Genomic DNA, 15,856 nt, shown 5'->3' on the forward strand with positions numbered 1-15,856 from the left:
GATAAGGGAAATTTGGTGGGTTGTTTGCCATGAGACTTAGATTCGAGTCCTAGATTAAGTAGTGGAATGCTAGGATGGCATTGCATCTTGGAGAAGGTGCATGATGATAAATACTTTGTGCTATAATTGCTTTCAAAGGATTGTTTGACATTGTCTTTGTGTCTATGACAATAAATTACGTGAAGGAACTAGTGTTCAGTGGTTAATGAATATTTTCATGTCAAATATAAATGTAGTAGGATAATTAGATAATTAGAACACACCCTCAAGGAAAGGGGGAGAGCAAGACTCTCGATGGGTGCATCCAACGAATTGGTGGACTTGGTGAGTTGAGAGTTTTCCTTCAATGTGCTAGAATTAGGAAAAGGTCAAGTGCTTGACTGTCCAGTGTGCCATCTAGATCTCAATCAATGCTTTTTTGGGAGACTAGAGTCAGACACACTTTATCCTACGGGTAGAGGGGTGGAGACTATACCCAACAAGTAGAGGGGTTGACACAAATTGCTCCCCCTCATTTCTCACTCATTATAAACAAAGTACAACATTGATTTGCTTCAGTTTGAGGTGGCTTGCAAATGTAGTGGCTCAAAGACCAATGCTAATTAACATGTTAGGTGAGCTTAGCACTGAATTAGGAAACCAAATTTAGGTGGATCCTTATGGACTATCGCCAAAACCTTCCCTTGCAAAGTGGACTAAAGTGAGCCTGGGCAACAAAGCTCGTGTTATTCTAAAGAGTATCAAGTGGTGTTGCTTAGGATTATCACTTGATGGGCCACTAAAATCATGTCATTGAGAAGCCCTCAATCGAGCACATTACATTGAGTCATGGGACACCTTTCATAGAGCTATGAGTGCTCATTTGCCTAAGGGTGGTTATAAAGGTCGTGATATAGAGCTTGCTCTACTAAATCAAAGAGATCAATAGGAAGAACATTGATATAATCCGCACTTCTCATGCATTGATTGTTAGAGGCAGAAATGGCGGTAATGCCAGTAATAACTATGGTAGAGACTCCTAGCCCAATAGGAGCAAGCCTCATTATTATGGGCGATCTCAGACCGGTAAGTCCTATGGATGTAAGTCCTCTTTGACATCACTATTGTGGGCAGAAAGACAAGGAAAAAGCACAAGATATTGCAAAATTTGCTGATCGTAGCATTGTCCCTAGTAAGTTTAGCATGAAGATTGAAGAGATAACTATAGTGCAAACTAAGCTTGATTATGACTATGACTTATCTACTTTATCTCTTTATGCTGCTTAATTGACCAATGCTTCATCTACTTACTCTTAATGTTGACTACTTAATTCATGGTATTCTTTTGATGTTACGTCATATCGGTATTGGTTTCATACCTATTGCAACATTACAGGTCTTGTGAGACTGGGAAGTGATATTGCATTGGATAGCATTAGCATTGGAGATGTTAGACTACAATTTGCTTCAGGTAGCTCTTTTGTTTTGCATAATATTCATAATGTACCAACTTTAACCAAAAGCCTATTCTCTATAGGATAATTGGATGATGCAGGTTATCATGCCTCTTTTGGTGATTCTGTGTGGAAGATTACCTATGGTCGCCTTGTTTTTTCTCGAGGTGCCAAGGCTAGCAACTTCTATCATTTGTTTGTATATGGATTTGTTGACTATATATTGGCTAGGACGAATCTATCACATGTATCTTTATGGCATCATCAACTTGGGTATATGTCTTTGAAAGGAATGAAAGTCTTGACACGTTTGCAATATCTTCCGCTTCTTGATTACTTGCATTTTGATTCATGTGATCATTGTCTTTATGGCAGGCAAACTCGCAACTCACATAAGAAGTCTAGCACTATACACATGGGTGAGTCCCTAGCTCTTGTGCATTCTAATGTATGTGGTCCCATGCCCTGTCAATCATTGGGTGACGTGCGAAGTACTTTTTGACATTTATTGATGACTATTCAAGTAAGGTCTAGGCTTGTCTCATTCAGCAAAAATTGGATGTTATTGCTACATTTTAGTGCTTTGTTGCTCTTAATGAGAACCATTCCTGGTCTGGGAGGCTGAAATGCATAAGGTCTAACAATGGGGATGAATATGTCTCCAAGGCATTTGAGCAGTTTTGTGATGAACAAGGTATTAAGTGTTAGTTGATCACTCCATACATCTACCCCCCGAAATGGTATTACTATAGAGTGCATGAACATGACTATTAAAGAGAGAGTTTATAATATGTTTAGTTAGGTAACCTTACCACAATACTTGTGGGTTCAGGCAGTTACTACTACCTTGCATCTCATTAATAGATTCCCATGCATTGCTCTTGGTTGTCAAGTTATAGAGAATGTATGGTCTAGGAATCTCCATGTCATATACTCATTTGTGACTCTTTGGATGTGAGGCTTGGTGTCATATTCCCAAAGATAAGTGCAATAAGTTAGATCGGAAGTCTGTTAAACGCATCTTTCTTAGATATGGGGATGTAGGTGAGATGGACTATCACCTTTTGGATCCCCAGGCTCGAAAGTTGGTCCATAGCCATGATGTGATTTTCCATGAGAAGAAGATGCACAAGCAACCTATGTAGGTAGTTGAGATACACAACATGGTCTTTTAGGAGGAGCCTTCTATTACAGTACAACAATCTAGAAAACTTTTAGTTGATACACAACATGGTCTTTTAGGAGGAGCCTTCTATTACAGTACAACAATCTAGAAAACTTTTAGTTGATAATGTAGTGGCCCAAGATCTGCTTGTTGTGCAGGATCATGCTATTAGATAGAGCACGTATTGTACAAGTCCCACGGCCAACCTTAAGATGCTTTACCAGAGCTTCACATCCTCATGATCGTTATGATCCCTCTATGGATTATGTCATGGTGATAGACTCTATCGAGCCACTTATCTATGAGGAGGCTATGTGTAGAGGTGATTCTCATTCTTGGCAGAAGGCTATGCAATCTAAGTTTGATTCACTGTAGAAGAACTATATGTCGCACTTAGTTTCCTTGCATGATGGAAAACGTGCATTGCCGTGCAAGTGAGTGTACAAGCTGAAGAGTACCCATGGTCACCCTAAGCCAACATATGAGGCTAGATTGGTTGCAAATGGCTTTAAGCAGGAGTATGGTATTAACTTCGATGAAGTCTTTTCTCCTGTAGACAAGATGACTATCCTATGCTTGGTCTTGGCCTTGGTTGCGCAATTGGATTTGGATCTTTATAAGATGGATTTCTAACATGGAGACTTGTATGATGAGATTTATATGCAGCAACCTAAGGGATTTGCGAAGCAAGGCAAAAAACACCTAGTGTGCGAATTAAAGAAGAGTTTGTATGGGCTCAAACACAAACCTAAGGAGTGGTATCATAAGTTTGATGTTTTTATGCATTTGCAAGGATATTATCGTAGTGATATGGATCTATGTTTACATAAAGAAGGCCCGTGATGGTAGTTTATTATCTTGGTGCTTTATGTCGATGAGATACTTATAGCTGGGAGTCTCACGCAAGCTGGATGTTTTAAAAACTCCGCTCAAGACGAGCTTTGAGATAAAGGATATGGGACATGCCTCACATATACTTGGTATGTATATTACGCACAATTGCTCCAAGGGACTTCTTTACTTGTCCCAAAAAGAGTACATACATAGAGTACTTGAGTGATTTTATATGCAAGATGGCAAGCCTATTGGCTATCCTTTACCTTCTCATGTGAAGGTTAGTTAGGCTGATTATCCGCATTTAGATGATGAGAGGATCAAGATGGCCAAGGTTTTGTATGCATCCACAATGGGCAATTTGATGTATGTCATGATAGCCACTCGTCTTGACACAGCATTTGCAATGGAAGTTGTGGCATATTATATGGCTATACCAACGCGCGACATTGGGGCATTGTAAAGGGTATCATGAGATAGGTGAAAGACACAACAGTTATGTGTATTTTGCTATCTTAGCCAGGATACATGAGTTACTGGTTATACCGACTTAGATTATGTAGGACATGCAAACAATAGGAAGTCCACATCTAGGTATGTATTTACCTATGCTAAAGATGCTATCTCTTGGATGTCCAAGGTGCACATATATATGGCCTTGTTGGCTACTACCAAGGCTAAGTACATTACAACCATTGAGGCTTGCAAGAAGGCCCTATAGCTAGGCCATTTGGTTGAACTTGATATACCTATAACTCTTACAATTGGCCCATAATCTGGTCTTCCATGCAAGGATAAAGCACATTGAGGTGTGCTATTACTTTATTAGGGAGGTGGTAGAGGATAATTTTATTGAGCTTGTCAAGATACCTATAGATACAAATCCTGTAGATTTGCTCAGTAAAAGTCTCCCAATGGAATGATATGCCTTCCTTATAGGAGATTGATGGGCATAAGATAAGATGATGTCTTTCCTTATCTTGTTATACTCTATGTACATGTTGTACTTTTCTTTTTTTAAATAAAAAGCTCCTTACTAATGCAGATTCACCTTTAAGTGGGAAATTGTTGGGGGCAAAGGCGTCTATGCCTAACCACCCACATTTACTCACTATGCATTGTACCCGCACACGTACACTATGCATTGTTCCCATATACAACGTGTGTCCCTCTCTCGCTCTCTTGCTCCATCTACCATAGCACTTGCTTCCGCTTGTGCGCCACCACTCATGCTCTACCTTTCATTCCTACCTTCATTTCTCTTGGTTGAGCCCACTTTACTATAGCTCAATTGGTATATTTTTATATCTACTAAAGGATTATAAGGGCACTTGCAAGGCTTCCTTAGAGAGGCAAGTAATATTGGTAAGCATTCCCTAGAGAGGCTACATTCCATATGTCACATATCTAAAACCTCATTCGCTTGGGTCTATATGGACCCATGCATACTTCCTCATTGTTTGGCTCTTTGTATCTCCTTTTTGTTGACTTTTCTCACAAGATTGGGTCTCTTTTTAGCTTGAAAGTTAGAAATTTATTATGTTACTACCATTAGGAGTAAAGTCCAAGATCAAAAAACAAGATTGGATCTACTTTTCACTTGAAAGTTAGAAATTTATTATGTGGCTACAATTAAAAGTAAAGTCCAAGATCAGAAAACAAGTCAAGAGGAGTTGCAATGTTAATGGGCATTTTACTTCACATATATTTGAGAAAATTTGCAAGGAAAAAAGTATTAAGCACCAATTATCTATTGCTTTCACACTTGAAGAGATTGGGATGTTTGATTAGAAGAACCAACCATATATGGAGATGGCTTAGTCCATGCTGTACGGAAAAGTTACATTGAAAATTTTTGGTGCATCACCCTAGAGGACATAATTTCTTTGGAGTAGCTCACTTCTAATTTTTGAATGTGATGCCTACGTTCATGTACAAGATAAGAAGAGAGACATATCTATAGTGCCATCTCCAAGGCCTACTGCCTTTGGGATCTAGAGATGCAAACTATTATCATTATTCAAGATGTGTGCTACAACAAGTACCCTTTAAAGGCATTGAAATCATGGCCTTTCTACTTTCCCATTCTCACAAAACAAGGTGCTCTTTTACTTCATAGATGAGCCTCACCCCCTAAGTAAGCACAATTAGCCTATCCCACTAGTACCTGCATCAATTTCTCTAGCACCTCCATTTTACCCCCTCCCTCTCTTCTCCCTATATAGTGCACTCATCACACTCTATAGGTGCCTCCCATTCCACCTACTTCACTGAGCCCTCCAAGGGGTATGTTTAACAAGAGGCATCAACTAAATGGAGAAATTTGCTCCTATAAGACATCAAATAGATGGAGAGATTTTTGCTCCAACATGTATGACCTACCATCAAATTGGTATTGGTTTTTGCATCCTATCTTTTATGGGTTGTGTATGAAAATAAACACCAATAATCACTTCCTAAATGTGGGTACTCATGTGAAAAGTTACGTGGAACCACCTCATAGAATTTTTTATGCCAAGACATGAGTGTCTACCACTTGCAAATATAGTTTCAACCAAGAGTTCAAGCATGGTACTAGAGGATTGACCCTTTCTTCAATTCACAAGGATTCATCTACAACATCTAATTTTCTTTCAAATGACTCTCTTGTACTTCATTTTCTTTATGAATGAACTTATTATCATAGGTTCAAATGTTGCTGCTATGATTGATGTCATGTATTAGCTACACACTTCATTTGAGCTTATTCATCTAGGGCACCTTTACTATTGCCTTGGTGTGGAGATCTCACACAAAGAACACGAGATGCCTCTCCAAGCAAATGTACTATCTTTAGATTACTTATGCTTATAGCAAAATTGAATGTATCCCTATTTCTACTGCTATGGATCAAAATTGCTATGATGGTTCAAATACTACTTCACCCTTGAGCTTCAAGTTTACCATTTGGTTCAACATCACCACAAGATCTTTGGCTAAGAAAGAGCATGCTACAGTGCTACCTTGGAGCTTTTCTATTTTCACTAGCTTCTTTAAGAGTTAGAGCATGCACAAGACCAACCCAACATTGTCTATTGTTAACAATCAAAGTGCTCTTACTCAAACCCGATGTCGAATCTTTCATTTAAGGACCAAGGACATCAAGGTTCTATGCCATCTTCTTTGCAAGCAAATTGAGCTAACCACCTTGAAATTGGAGCACATCTTTTCAAAGGCAACATAGATATTTTCATTAAGACTCTACCTCTCAATAACCTTGAAGACCTACTATACACACAATGGAGTTGAACCACCATGCCATTCCTTCATTTGAAGGTGAGCTGACCATTTTTCCCTTCTTCATACACATGTTTATAACTCCCTAGCTCATTTGGGATTCTTACTCACATGAGAGGATGTATTGAGACACCCTACTCTGTAACCATATTTCAGCCCCCCATACCTTGATTTGTCTAACTGTACAATACAAAGCCAACCAAACTTCTCACGAAATCAATATCTATAAGCCCTTTTTGGAGAGCACTAAATTCTTGTCTCCATGGTGTCCTTTTATCTTTTTGTTCTCAACTCCCTTGTAACATTGTTTCCAACATTCATTGCATGGAGTGCTTACAATTCAATGCACTTTTGCATGTGACAAGGATGTGTTTGCATGTGTAAAACCATATATGGTGTCCACGAGTCACGAGCAGGCCACAATACTAGGGAAGAGATATTATCTAAGGTTTTATTGTACATGGATTTAACATAAGATAGTTCAAATACAATATTACCACCAATCTAAGCTCACTCCTCACCAATTCAAGTGTATTGTTCATCCCTCATTCCAAACTTGTCTTTCATCATCAAAGGCAGCCACCATTATGATTCATACTAGTGTCTACATGTGGCTGACATTTGGGGGATTCAAAGTTGGTAATGTGCAAAGCATAAACATTTTGCTATCGTTTTTAATTTGCTTGCATTGCTTTGGTAGTATTCCAAAGCAAGGCCAAGTTAATAACTCCTATCCTATCCTTGTTCATACTTCACAAAGCAAGGCAAGTTGGACATATCTATTTGTCTTGCATGGAAAGTTGGATCAATGACAAATAGGTTGTGCGCAGACTTTTCTCAACTTGGGAGAGCAATACTAAGGCTTCTGCATTGACCACAAGGACTGCACTGCATTTAATCATTCCAACTTGATGAAGCTACAGGATACCTTGCGAAACAACAGCCATACTTTTCAAGGTCATTACCTTGAAAATCAAATCTATGAACTTTTCTTCCAAAAATCAATTTATCTCATTGACAAATCAGCCACCCTCAACTGAAAACATACACCTTTCCCACACTCTTGTTACGGGTTTGATATGCTGTAGCTCATATATGGTGAGGACTGCCACCTTGTACACATAAGTAGTACAGTAACCAAGGATCACATGCCTAGAAGTGAGTATCAACGAATGCCCTAACCCTACAAGTAAATTATTTAAATGTCTTTCCAACAATGTAACACTTGACTTTCCAAGATTAGACAATTCAACATCGACTATCATCACTCAACCAAAAGTAAACAGATTACCATCAGCAATGAATGTTTAATGAAAAGCACATTTATAGGTCTCAATTAGTGGAAAATTGCATAACAGTGGCACAAAGCATTGTATAAAGACAAGATTACACTCTTCAACACTAGCTTCCAACGAGCTTTTTTTACCATGCTCTTCCTGCATTTCGGAAATATATAATACTGAACTCATGTGCCACCATCATACCATACATGGCCATGTTAGAGGACCTGTCTTGTCCCTAGGATAAGATTCAATTCACTGCTGCACTACAGACAAGCACCGCTGATAGCAGTTCAAAATGTTTCCTTGTAAAAACTGTACCACTAAAATCCCAGTGTGGCTTGTAAAATAACTAGGTTATAAGCCCCACAGCAAAACCTAAGCTCTTGGGAGTTCTTTACAACCTTGCCCAATTGATATCACTTTTCCACATTGTCTAGTGTTGTTGATTCAGAAACTGTTTAGACAAAAACCCAGGTGTTACAAGCCTCCCCAGCTGATTTTGGAAATGCAGTAGAAAGAGAACAAATGTGTAAATCTGAAAAGAAAATTACAATGAGCATAGGTGACCTTGCCATGCATCTAATAACAAAATGCATCGCAATCCTGCATACTTGAAGTCCAAACAGACTCAAGGACATTTAACCAAAAATGTGTTGTCTGATTTGACATTTACTAACAAAAGATATCAGCTAAAATAGCAACCAGCAACAACTTCAGAATCTGCTAACACAAAACACAGTGGGTTTGTCTCACACCTATCCGGATCCAACAATGATATTGTTGATGGGGATGAAAATTAGCTTTACAAAGAAGCCCACAAAGCCCATTACCACAAACCCAATAGCTGTTCGAAAAGCAACCTTTGAGAACTCTGCCAGATAACCACCACTGAATCAGCATAATAAATAAAATCTTTATTCCAGCTATAGCACACTAAAACTTTGCATTTTCAAAATTTCAGTTAAGCATACGGTCTCCTTTTGACAATAAATACGGGTAGTAAAAATAACCATACTGCAACTGCATGGAAATAACAATGTGCCTATATGATGCATGACTGCATGTCTTTATTAAAAAATGTACAGAAAAGCACATTTCAAGAACTATAATCACATAATGTCCTGACTCCTGCAATCTCTCTCCAATGTGCCTACATGAATGCATGACTCTCTCTCTCTATAAAAATGCACAAATTTGCACCTTTCAAGAACTATATAAAACATACTTGTTGATTTGAGTGTGCGGGCACATAAGCACGTATGTGTGAGTGGTGTGCATGTCTGCATCTGTATGTCTCACTAACAATCTGCCTCCTCACAACAAAGTAACTTTTTATGCCCAGAATCAATGAACCAGCCTCCAGGCAATACTGGTGGCCTTCGTGTGTTTCCCAAGCATTTGAAACTACACCATGTCCAGGGACAGTTGCCAAGTGATACTTAACATTGGCATATAACCTTCTAGCAAGCAAATTCATTGAGAATAATTAAGCCACAAGAACATAAACAAATGACATTAAACAAGAAGAAAACAAGCACAAGAGAAGCTGTTAACACTTGTTTTGTGCATCTTACTATCGCAAAAAGCACAGTGTGCACAAGACAGCCCTCTACTAGGGTGCAACTGAGCAACCACTGTTCTTGAACTTCACAACACATCCTTCTGAAGGTTAGCGAAATGGACTTTTGAATCTTCATACAGCTTGAGAAAGCTCCAAAATGTGAACCGTTTGTCTTTATCTAGGCTCCAATTGAACATGACATCTTTCACAATATATATGAGTACCTCTTTAGAGAATTCTTCACGTGAACAATTTATGGTTCTCTAACATATTGGCCTTTGTAGTATCTCTACTTTTGCATTTTGTCTATACACAAGCTTGGTCAAGATTCGAGATTGTGGGCAAGGGCAGAGTATAAGACCAAAAAGACCGTCAACCTCAAGAGTCTCAACAAAGCTTCTATGGTTTGAATGCTAATAAGGAGGTGCCTCTTACACACTAAGTTTAACCAACTCTGTCTAGCTCCATCTTGCTCCATTATACTTCTAATGCTTGTACACATCTTGTCCTTTACCTTAGCACAACCTTGTGATTCTTATATTTTATCCATGGCAATTGGGCACCTAAATGGGTCAATAAGTTCTCTCAACTCACATGGAACAAAGTAGAGCCAAATGGAACTATATAACATGGCTCTCATTAGTGCTAGCATGCAAGGCACTTGACATCTCACAAGGACCAAAAGCTGAGCAAGTCAAAAGTTTGGCTCAGCTCTATGGTTTTACTCCACTTAAGGAGGTAGTTCATATACACCAAGAGAAGAGTTTGTCTGACTCTGTCTAATGCTGTCTTGCTCCAACCATACTCTAATGCTAGCATGTGTCTTGTCCTTCACTTTAGCACATCCCTGATGATCCTATTCTCTATCTCCATGGCAAGTCTACGCACCAAAGGTATCTACAATCCAAACAACTAGCATGTGCGTCCTACTTAGTCTAATAAATCGCTCTCCGCCCAAGGTGAATGCACCTTTACTTTCTTAGATCAATCAATCCCATTCAAACTTTGCCCTGTGCGTTTCCCAAAAACCTGAACTGTCAGTCTGGCCAAATGCATTTAGGCATCCACCCTCTAAATATGTGCTCAGGCAATCTGTTTATCTACATCCACACAGGTGTGCGAGCAGATGGAAACTACATATATAATGCCCAGTCATCTGGTCAGAAACATCCCTATGCTCATAAGACGCATAGGTGAGGCACATCACTTCTATGCTTAGAGGCAAATTCCAGTAATGTCTGATAGTGAAACCCTATTGTATGATTGAGGTACATCACTTCTATAGATGTACTCCTTCAGAGGCTAATTTTCAGTAATATCTCATAATGAAACCCCCATTCACTCACAGCTCTATACTCATTAGACATATAATCGAGGTACATCACTTCCATAGTTGTACTCCTTCGGAGGCAAATTTTCAGTAATATCTCATAATGAAACCTACGCTATGATTTAGGTACATCACTTCTACAGATGTACTCCTTCAAAGGCAAATTTTCAGTAATATCTCATAATGAAACCCTATTCACTCACAGCTCTCCCCGTGTTTTGTCATTATGCGTACTAAAAACAAAACAGATGGATTAACAAAGCATCGATCTTGTGAGATCTGTGCACACAAATAAATCGACGGCTCCACAGAGAGAGAGAGAGAGAGAGACGTCTAACCTTTGCGATCGGGCTTATGGCACCGTTTGACAAGACGAACGCTATCCTTTGCGAACTCCTTGACGGGCCTCACAACGGTGTCGATGGCATCCATGGCGGGAGAAGATGTTCGCAAACAGCCACACACGGACGCAGTCAGGTAGGCAGGCACGCACACAGACAGACGGAGAGAGAGAGAGAGAGAGAGAGAGAAAATGTACGCGGTCAATGACTCTTATGACGAAGAGTCGGAGCTTAATATTAAGATATTCCGAAAGGCCATTCTCAAAAAAACAAGGGAGGAAATCAAATAATAATTGGATTTTTGTTGTTTGTTTGTTTACCCGATAAGTTTTGCTTTTGGTGCTTGAGGGTGGTTACACACCGGCCGCTGGCTCTCGCCGGTGCTGCCCTCAAAACGACACGTCACTATCTTTACACACTAAGTGGCATCACTATTTTTAAAATGTGAAGCTTGACCTAGTGGTATTAAATAATTTTGTGTACGTTGTTTGGCGGCGGGGGGGGGGGGGGGGGGGGGGGTTTGCTCCTATTAGGAGCATTATATTTTTTAATTGAAAACTTATTATCTTTTAGCATTTTGGGCGTGGATGGATATCAAGACAGGGGGTGATTGCCCTCTTGAAAGTGATTGTCGTCTGCAAAATGCAGAACTTATGTAGTGGCAACATGTGGCTGAGAAACACATTTTTTCCTTCAAACTTGTCCGTCTACACTAGTGTATAACCAACTTGAAAAAAAATGTCAGTTTGTGCTAGTGTGTAACTAACCTGAATTGCTCACATGATCGCCAATCTCATTTCTAAATTCTACCTTCTATTGTCTCCTAGACAAAATTGCAAGTGATCATTATTTGATGTAGCACCCTCCATATTTGTGCATCCCTGCAATTGACCTATGGGATTTTTCATGTGCTAAGGCACTTGCTCCAAAACAACCTCCAAGTAAGAAATATTGTTTCACTCCTATCATTGAGCATCCCTACCATTCCTTGCTGCCATCTAATCACTACTATGCATAATACATTGCACAATTCTCATTGGTCATTATTGTGTGACTTCTACTATCTTGTACACTCTGCTTTAGGTGATTGCTACTTGTTGTGGTCTCACTACGAGATTGACCTCTGAGATTTCACATCCATGCAATGCATTGGCATTTCTTTGTTCTATACCTTGCTATCTTCCTTCCTGGAAAATTTGGTTAAGGGTTTTGAAGTATTGCAAGTATTTGTGTATTGCTTGGACATGCTACAAAACGGGTATTCAAGCACTACATCTTTAGGATGTGTTGCCTTGCAATTACTATTACACTCTTGGAGCAGCAAAATGGGGATTTTCTTCGTGTATTGTTTCTTATATTGCATATTACGTCCATGGAGTGCATTTAGAATTTCTTAGAGTTATACCTTACTATCTTGTTGCATGTTGTGTCCATGTGGCGCATTTAGAATTTCTTTGTGTTGCATGTAATGTCCATGTGGTGCATTCACAATTTCTTACTAGTTTACCTTGCTATCTTATTGCTTGGAAATTTGGGTTTATGGTTTTGAATTATTGCCAATATTTGTGTTGTTCTTAGGTAGCGAAAAAGGGTTTTCAAGCACTTCATGTTTAGATGTGTTGCTTGTGAAGAGACACGGGGTTCTTCTACCTTCTTAGTTTGTTGTACTGCTCTATTGTTCATGCATGCCCTTGGATTTCCTTATAGCTGTTACTTGCTATATTTTTTCTTCGAAAATATGGTTTGAAACTTTGAAGTGCTATACCTATTCGTGTCTTGCTTGGACCAAGTGCAAAATGGTTTTTAAACAAAAAACTTTTTATGCTACCACTGCACGAATTGTGCCATGTGTCATTTGAAAGCCTTCAAAAAATCTAACAAATTTTCAATACGAGTCCATGAGGTTTTCATGTTTACTTTTTCGTCCTCCTTGTGATAGACCTTCTTACAACCATATTAACCCATGCGTGATGTGTTATGTGTCACTGCAATGGAGGGTAAGAATCCATTGTTCCATCCCCGTGCATTCACACCATTCCACCCACCACTACCTCCATCATCTCTCGATCTCTTGTAGCACTTTCCATTGCTCTAGAGGATGGTGAGATTAAATCTCAGTTCTTCGTGTTGTGTCAAAACAAGTGATTGGAGAACGCCTCAGGTACCAAAAATCTACCTTTTGCTCATGCTATGGCAATATCATATTCGGTGTAGGCAATGAATCATGCCAACTCCACCTCCACCTAAAGATATAGAAAGGCACACCCTTGCATGAGGTGCCAAACTTGAAAGACTTGCTTGGGCTCCATCTCCTACCAGTATGTAAGTCAACCCAACCAACCAAACATCTGCGAGAAAAAGAAAAAGCACTAAAATATGGCCTCCAAATCAAATTGTTGTCATCCTTGACTTATACAAGGACAAATGCATAGCTCTCAACAAGGGCAACTTCAAGGCAAAGCACTAGGTAGGTTGATGTTACCTATGATTTAACCCAAAAGAGTGGGACAAATTTCTTAGAATTGACCTCAAATGAGGAGATGGTAAAGCATGTACTTTGCTACAACATTCCCACTTCATTGCTAAGCTCCCATCATGACCCTAGTGAAGCTTGAAGGATCTAATCATTGTGGTTTATGTATAGGGGATGCTAGACTTCTTTTTTATATTCAGTGAGGCCACTAGTACAAGATGGGTTGACATTGATAGATTGGACACAATAGCAAAGGAGTTCAATCTAGAATTCACATGGAAAGATTACCTCGTCGAGTGTGTCATTCTCTTTCATACCAAGATTCATATATTCTTCAAATAATGTATCCTAGGAAAAGCCTCTTGCCTCTATTGTGTCTAGCGCCACACATCATCAGGTACAAGATTCAACATAGGGTCTCATTGCATGCACATGTCATCCTCTAAGTACATCAAGCAAACATGATAGTACAACAAATGACATCTATGCATGGATACTTGATAAGATGTAAAAAGGACTACTCTTTGAAGAGAAGAAACTTGATTGAGTAGTAGCAAAAAGTTGTACTTACTCCACACCACAGTTTTTTTGTTCCATTTTTCAATTCAAGAACCATTTGTTAAAGCTCAACTGCAAACAATTCCAAATGAGAGAAAACCACGAACATGCAATGCATCTAATTTGTCCCATGATCCAATACAACACTCTTTTGTTAAAGAATATAATTTATCTAGACCCATTTGCATGTGTCTTTCTAGTTTTAGTCACCATCCCACCTATTTCATCTTCCATTTTGGTTACTTAGCTTGCCAAATTTCTAGCAACCTACATTTTTCTACACATCTCCTTGTTGTGAGAATACTCTCTTTACAATTTTCAAGTTATTTTTGGAAGTTTAGGAACAAGAGAATCTTCCAAACAGTTTTATTCAATGGATGTTGAGAAATGCAAGCAATAAATTCTAGAGTTTTTTTTTGGGTTTAGGTAGGAAGGCTACCATGCTCAAGGCCATGCATAGAGCACTAAAGTTACATAGGTGAACTATGAGCTATCCCCCCTCCCTATGGAGCATGGTTGATGTAAATATGCTACTATATTAATTTATATATTCTTATATTACTTTTTTAAAAATCAAGTTATTGTTCTCCTCATAATTGGGGCCTTACAATTTAGAGCACCACGAATCATCAATGGCACCTTATGAGGGTGGGGCATTGAGCATATCTAACATTTCTTGATTTGTGTAGAGCATATCCTAGAACCCATAGCCTAGTGTTGCATATCATGTGCTCTCCTCTACTACTCTTGTTTGGTGAGACCCTTCTTGTATTTCTACATGCTTTTTCTTGCCTACCAACCTATTCTCCTCTCTAGACATCCACCCCTTGGCTCTTGTGAGTGTTGTTCTTCTCTCACACCTTTGCTATTAGTTTGGATTTATTTAAATGTGTCTCTCTTGGGCCTCTTATCCTTGACCCTTTAGATCTTTCACTCCTCAAAATTACAAAGTTGTCATTCATGCCTAAACCTCATGGATTGGCCCTTTGATGTGGTGGAATTCCTATCATTTAGGAGACATCTGATGTTGAGGAGAACTCTACGTCATAGCTTATTTTTCCTTGTGTATTCTTCTATTTCTTCACAGTGTTTCCCACACTTGCACAAACATCTGCTTCCTCAAGTACATTGCATTGTGATTAGTGGGTGTTTCCAAGGTAGCACATGTTGTAGCTCTATGTTCAACAAACTGTATGGATTCACGAGTTGGATGCACAAGATGAGATTTTCAACAAAAGATTTAGGTTTCATTATGCTACATTCCAACAATTGTTGCAAGAGTTATGTCTTGATTGGCCTTAATAAGGTGATGGGGAATTTTTTGTGCCCCAATTGAGCCTAAAAGAGCACTAAGATGTGTGCTCATTCAATTGGCTCATAATGACTCAATCCATCAAATCACCGACACTTTCAACACTAGTGAGACAATGATCCACAAATCCTACCACATTGTTTTCGATATCCTTGCGACCAAGCTCAAATCAATGTACCTCTCCATTCCAATTGGGGAATGCTTAAGAAATGTCATAGTAGATTTCTAAACAATCACTTTACTACCAAATATGTGCGATGCAATTGATGGCACTCACATAAAGCTGGTAT

General features: G+C 39.0%; 1 protein-coding gene across 2 annotated transcripts; it reads right to left on the minus strand.

Annotated features, from left to right (window-relative positions):
* Nucleotides 1-8,014: 8,014 nt before the first annotated feature.
* Nucleotides 8,015-11,431, minus strand: LOC148022607 (protein transport protein Sec61 subunit gamma). Of its 2 annotated transcripts, none has more exons than XM_087695560.1 (3): nt 11,221-11,431; nt 8,747-8,862; nt 8,015-8,526 (listed from the first exon to the last, which is right to left on the minus strand). In XM_087695560.1, the coding sequence occupies exons 1-2, from the start codon at nt 11,312-11,314 to the stop codon at nt 8,747-8,749; spliced, it is 210 nt and encodes a 69-aa protein (XP_087551686.1). In that variant the 5' UTR covers nt 11,315-11,431; the 3' UTR covers nt 8,015-8,526. The 2 variants fall into 2 exon arrangements, with proteins under 2 accessions (XP_087551686.1, XP_087551684.1); XM_087695558.1 differs by having other exon boundaries at nt 8,015-8,445; nt 11,221-11,426.
* Nucleotides 11,432-15,856: the final 4,425 nt, after the last annotated feature.

The sequence above is a fragment of the Lygodium microphyllum genome, chromosome 16 (assembly GCF_053477565.2).
Source record: "Lygodium microphyllum isolate KBCC chromosome 16, Lygodium_microphyllum_v1.1.10, whole genome shotgun sequence".
In the NCBI taxonomy this organism is placed as follows: domain Eukaryota; kingdom Viridiplantae; phylum Streptophyta; class Polypodiopsida; order Schizaeales; family Lygodiaceae; genus Lygodium; species Lygodium microphyllum.

Bases quoted from the DNA above. Each gene is read 5' to 3' on its own strand.
- LOC148022607 (XM_087695560.1), bottom strand. From the start codon at position 11,314: ATGGATGCCATCGACACCGTTGTGAGGCCCGTCAAGGAGTTCGCAAAG. The intron at 8,863-11,220 runs GTTAGACGTCTC...GTTATCTGGCAG, and splicing joins CCATAAGCCCGATCGCAAAG to AGTTCTCAAAGGTTGCTTTT.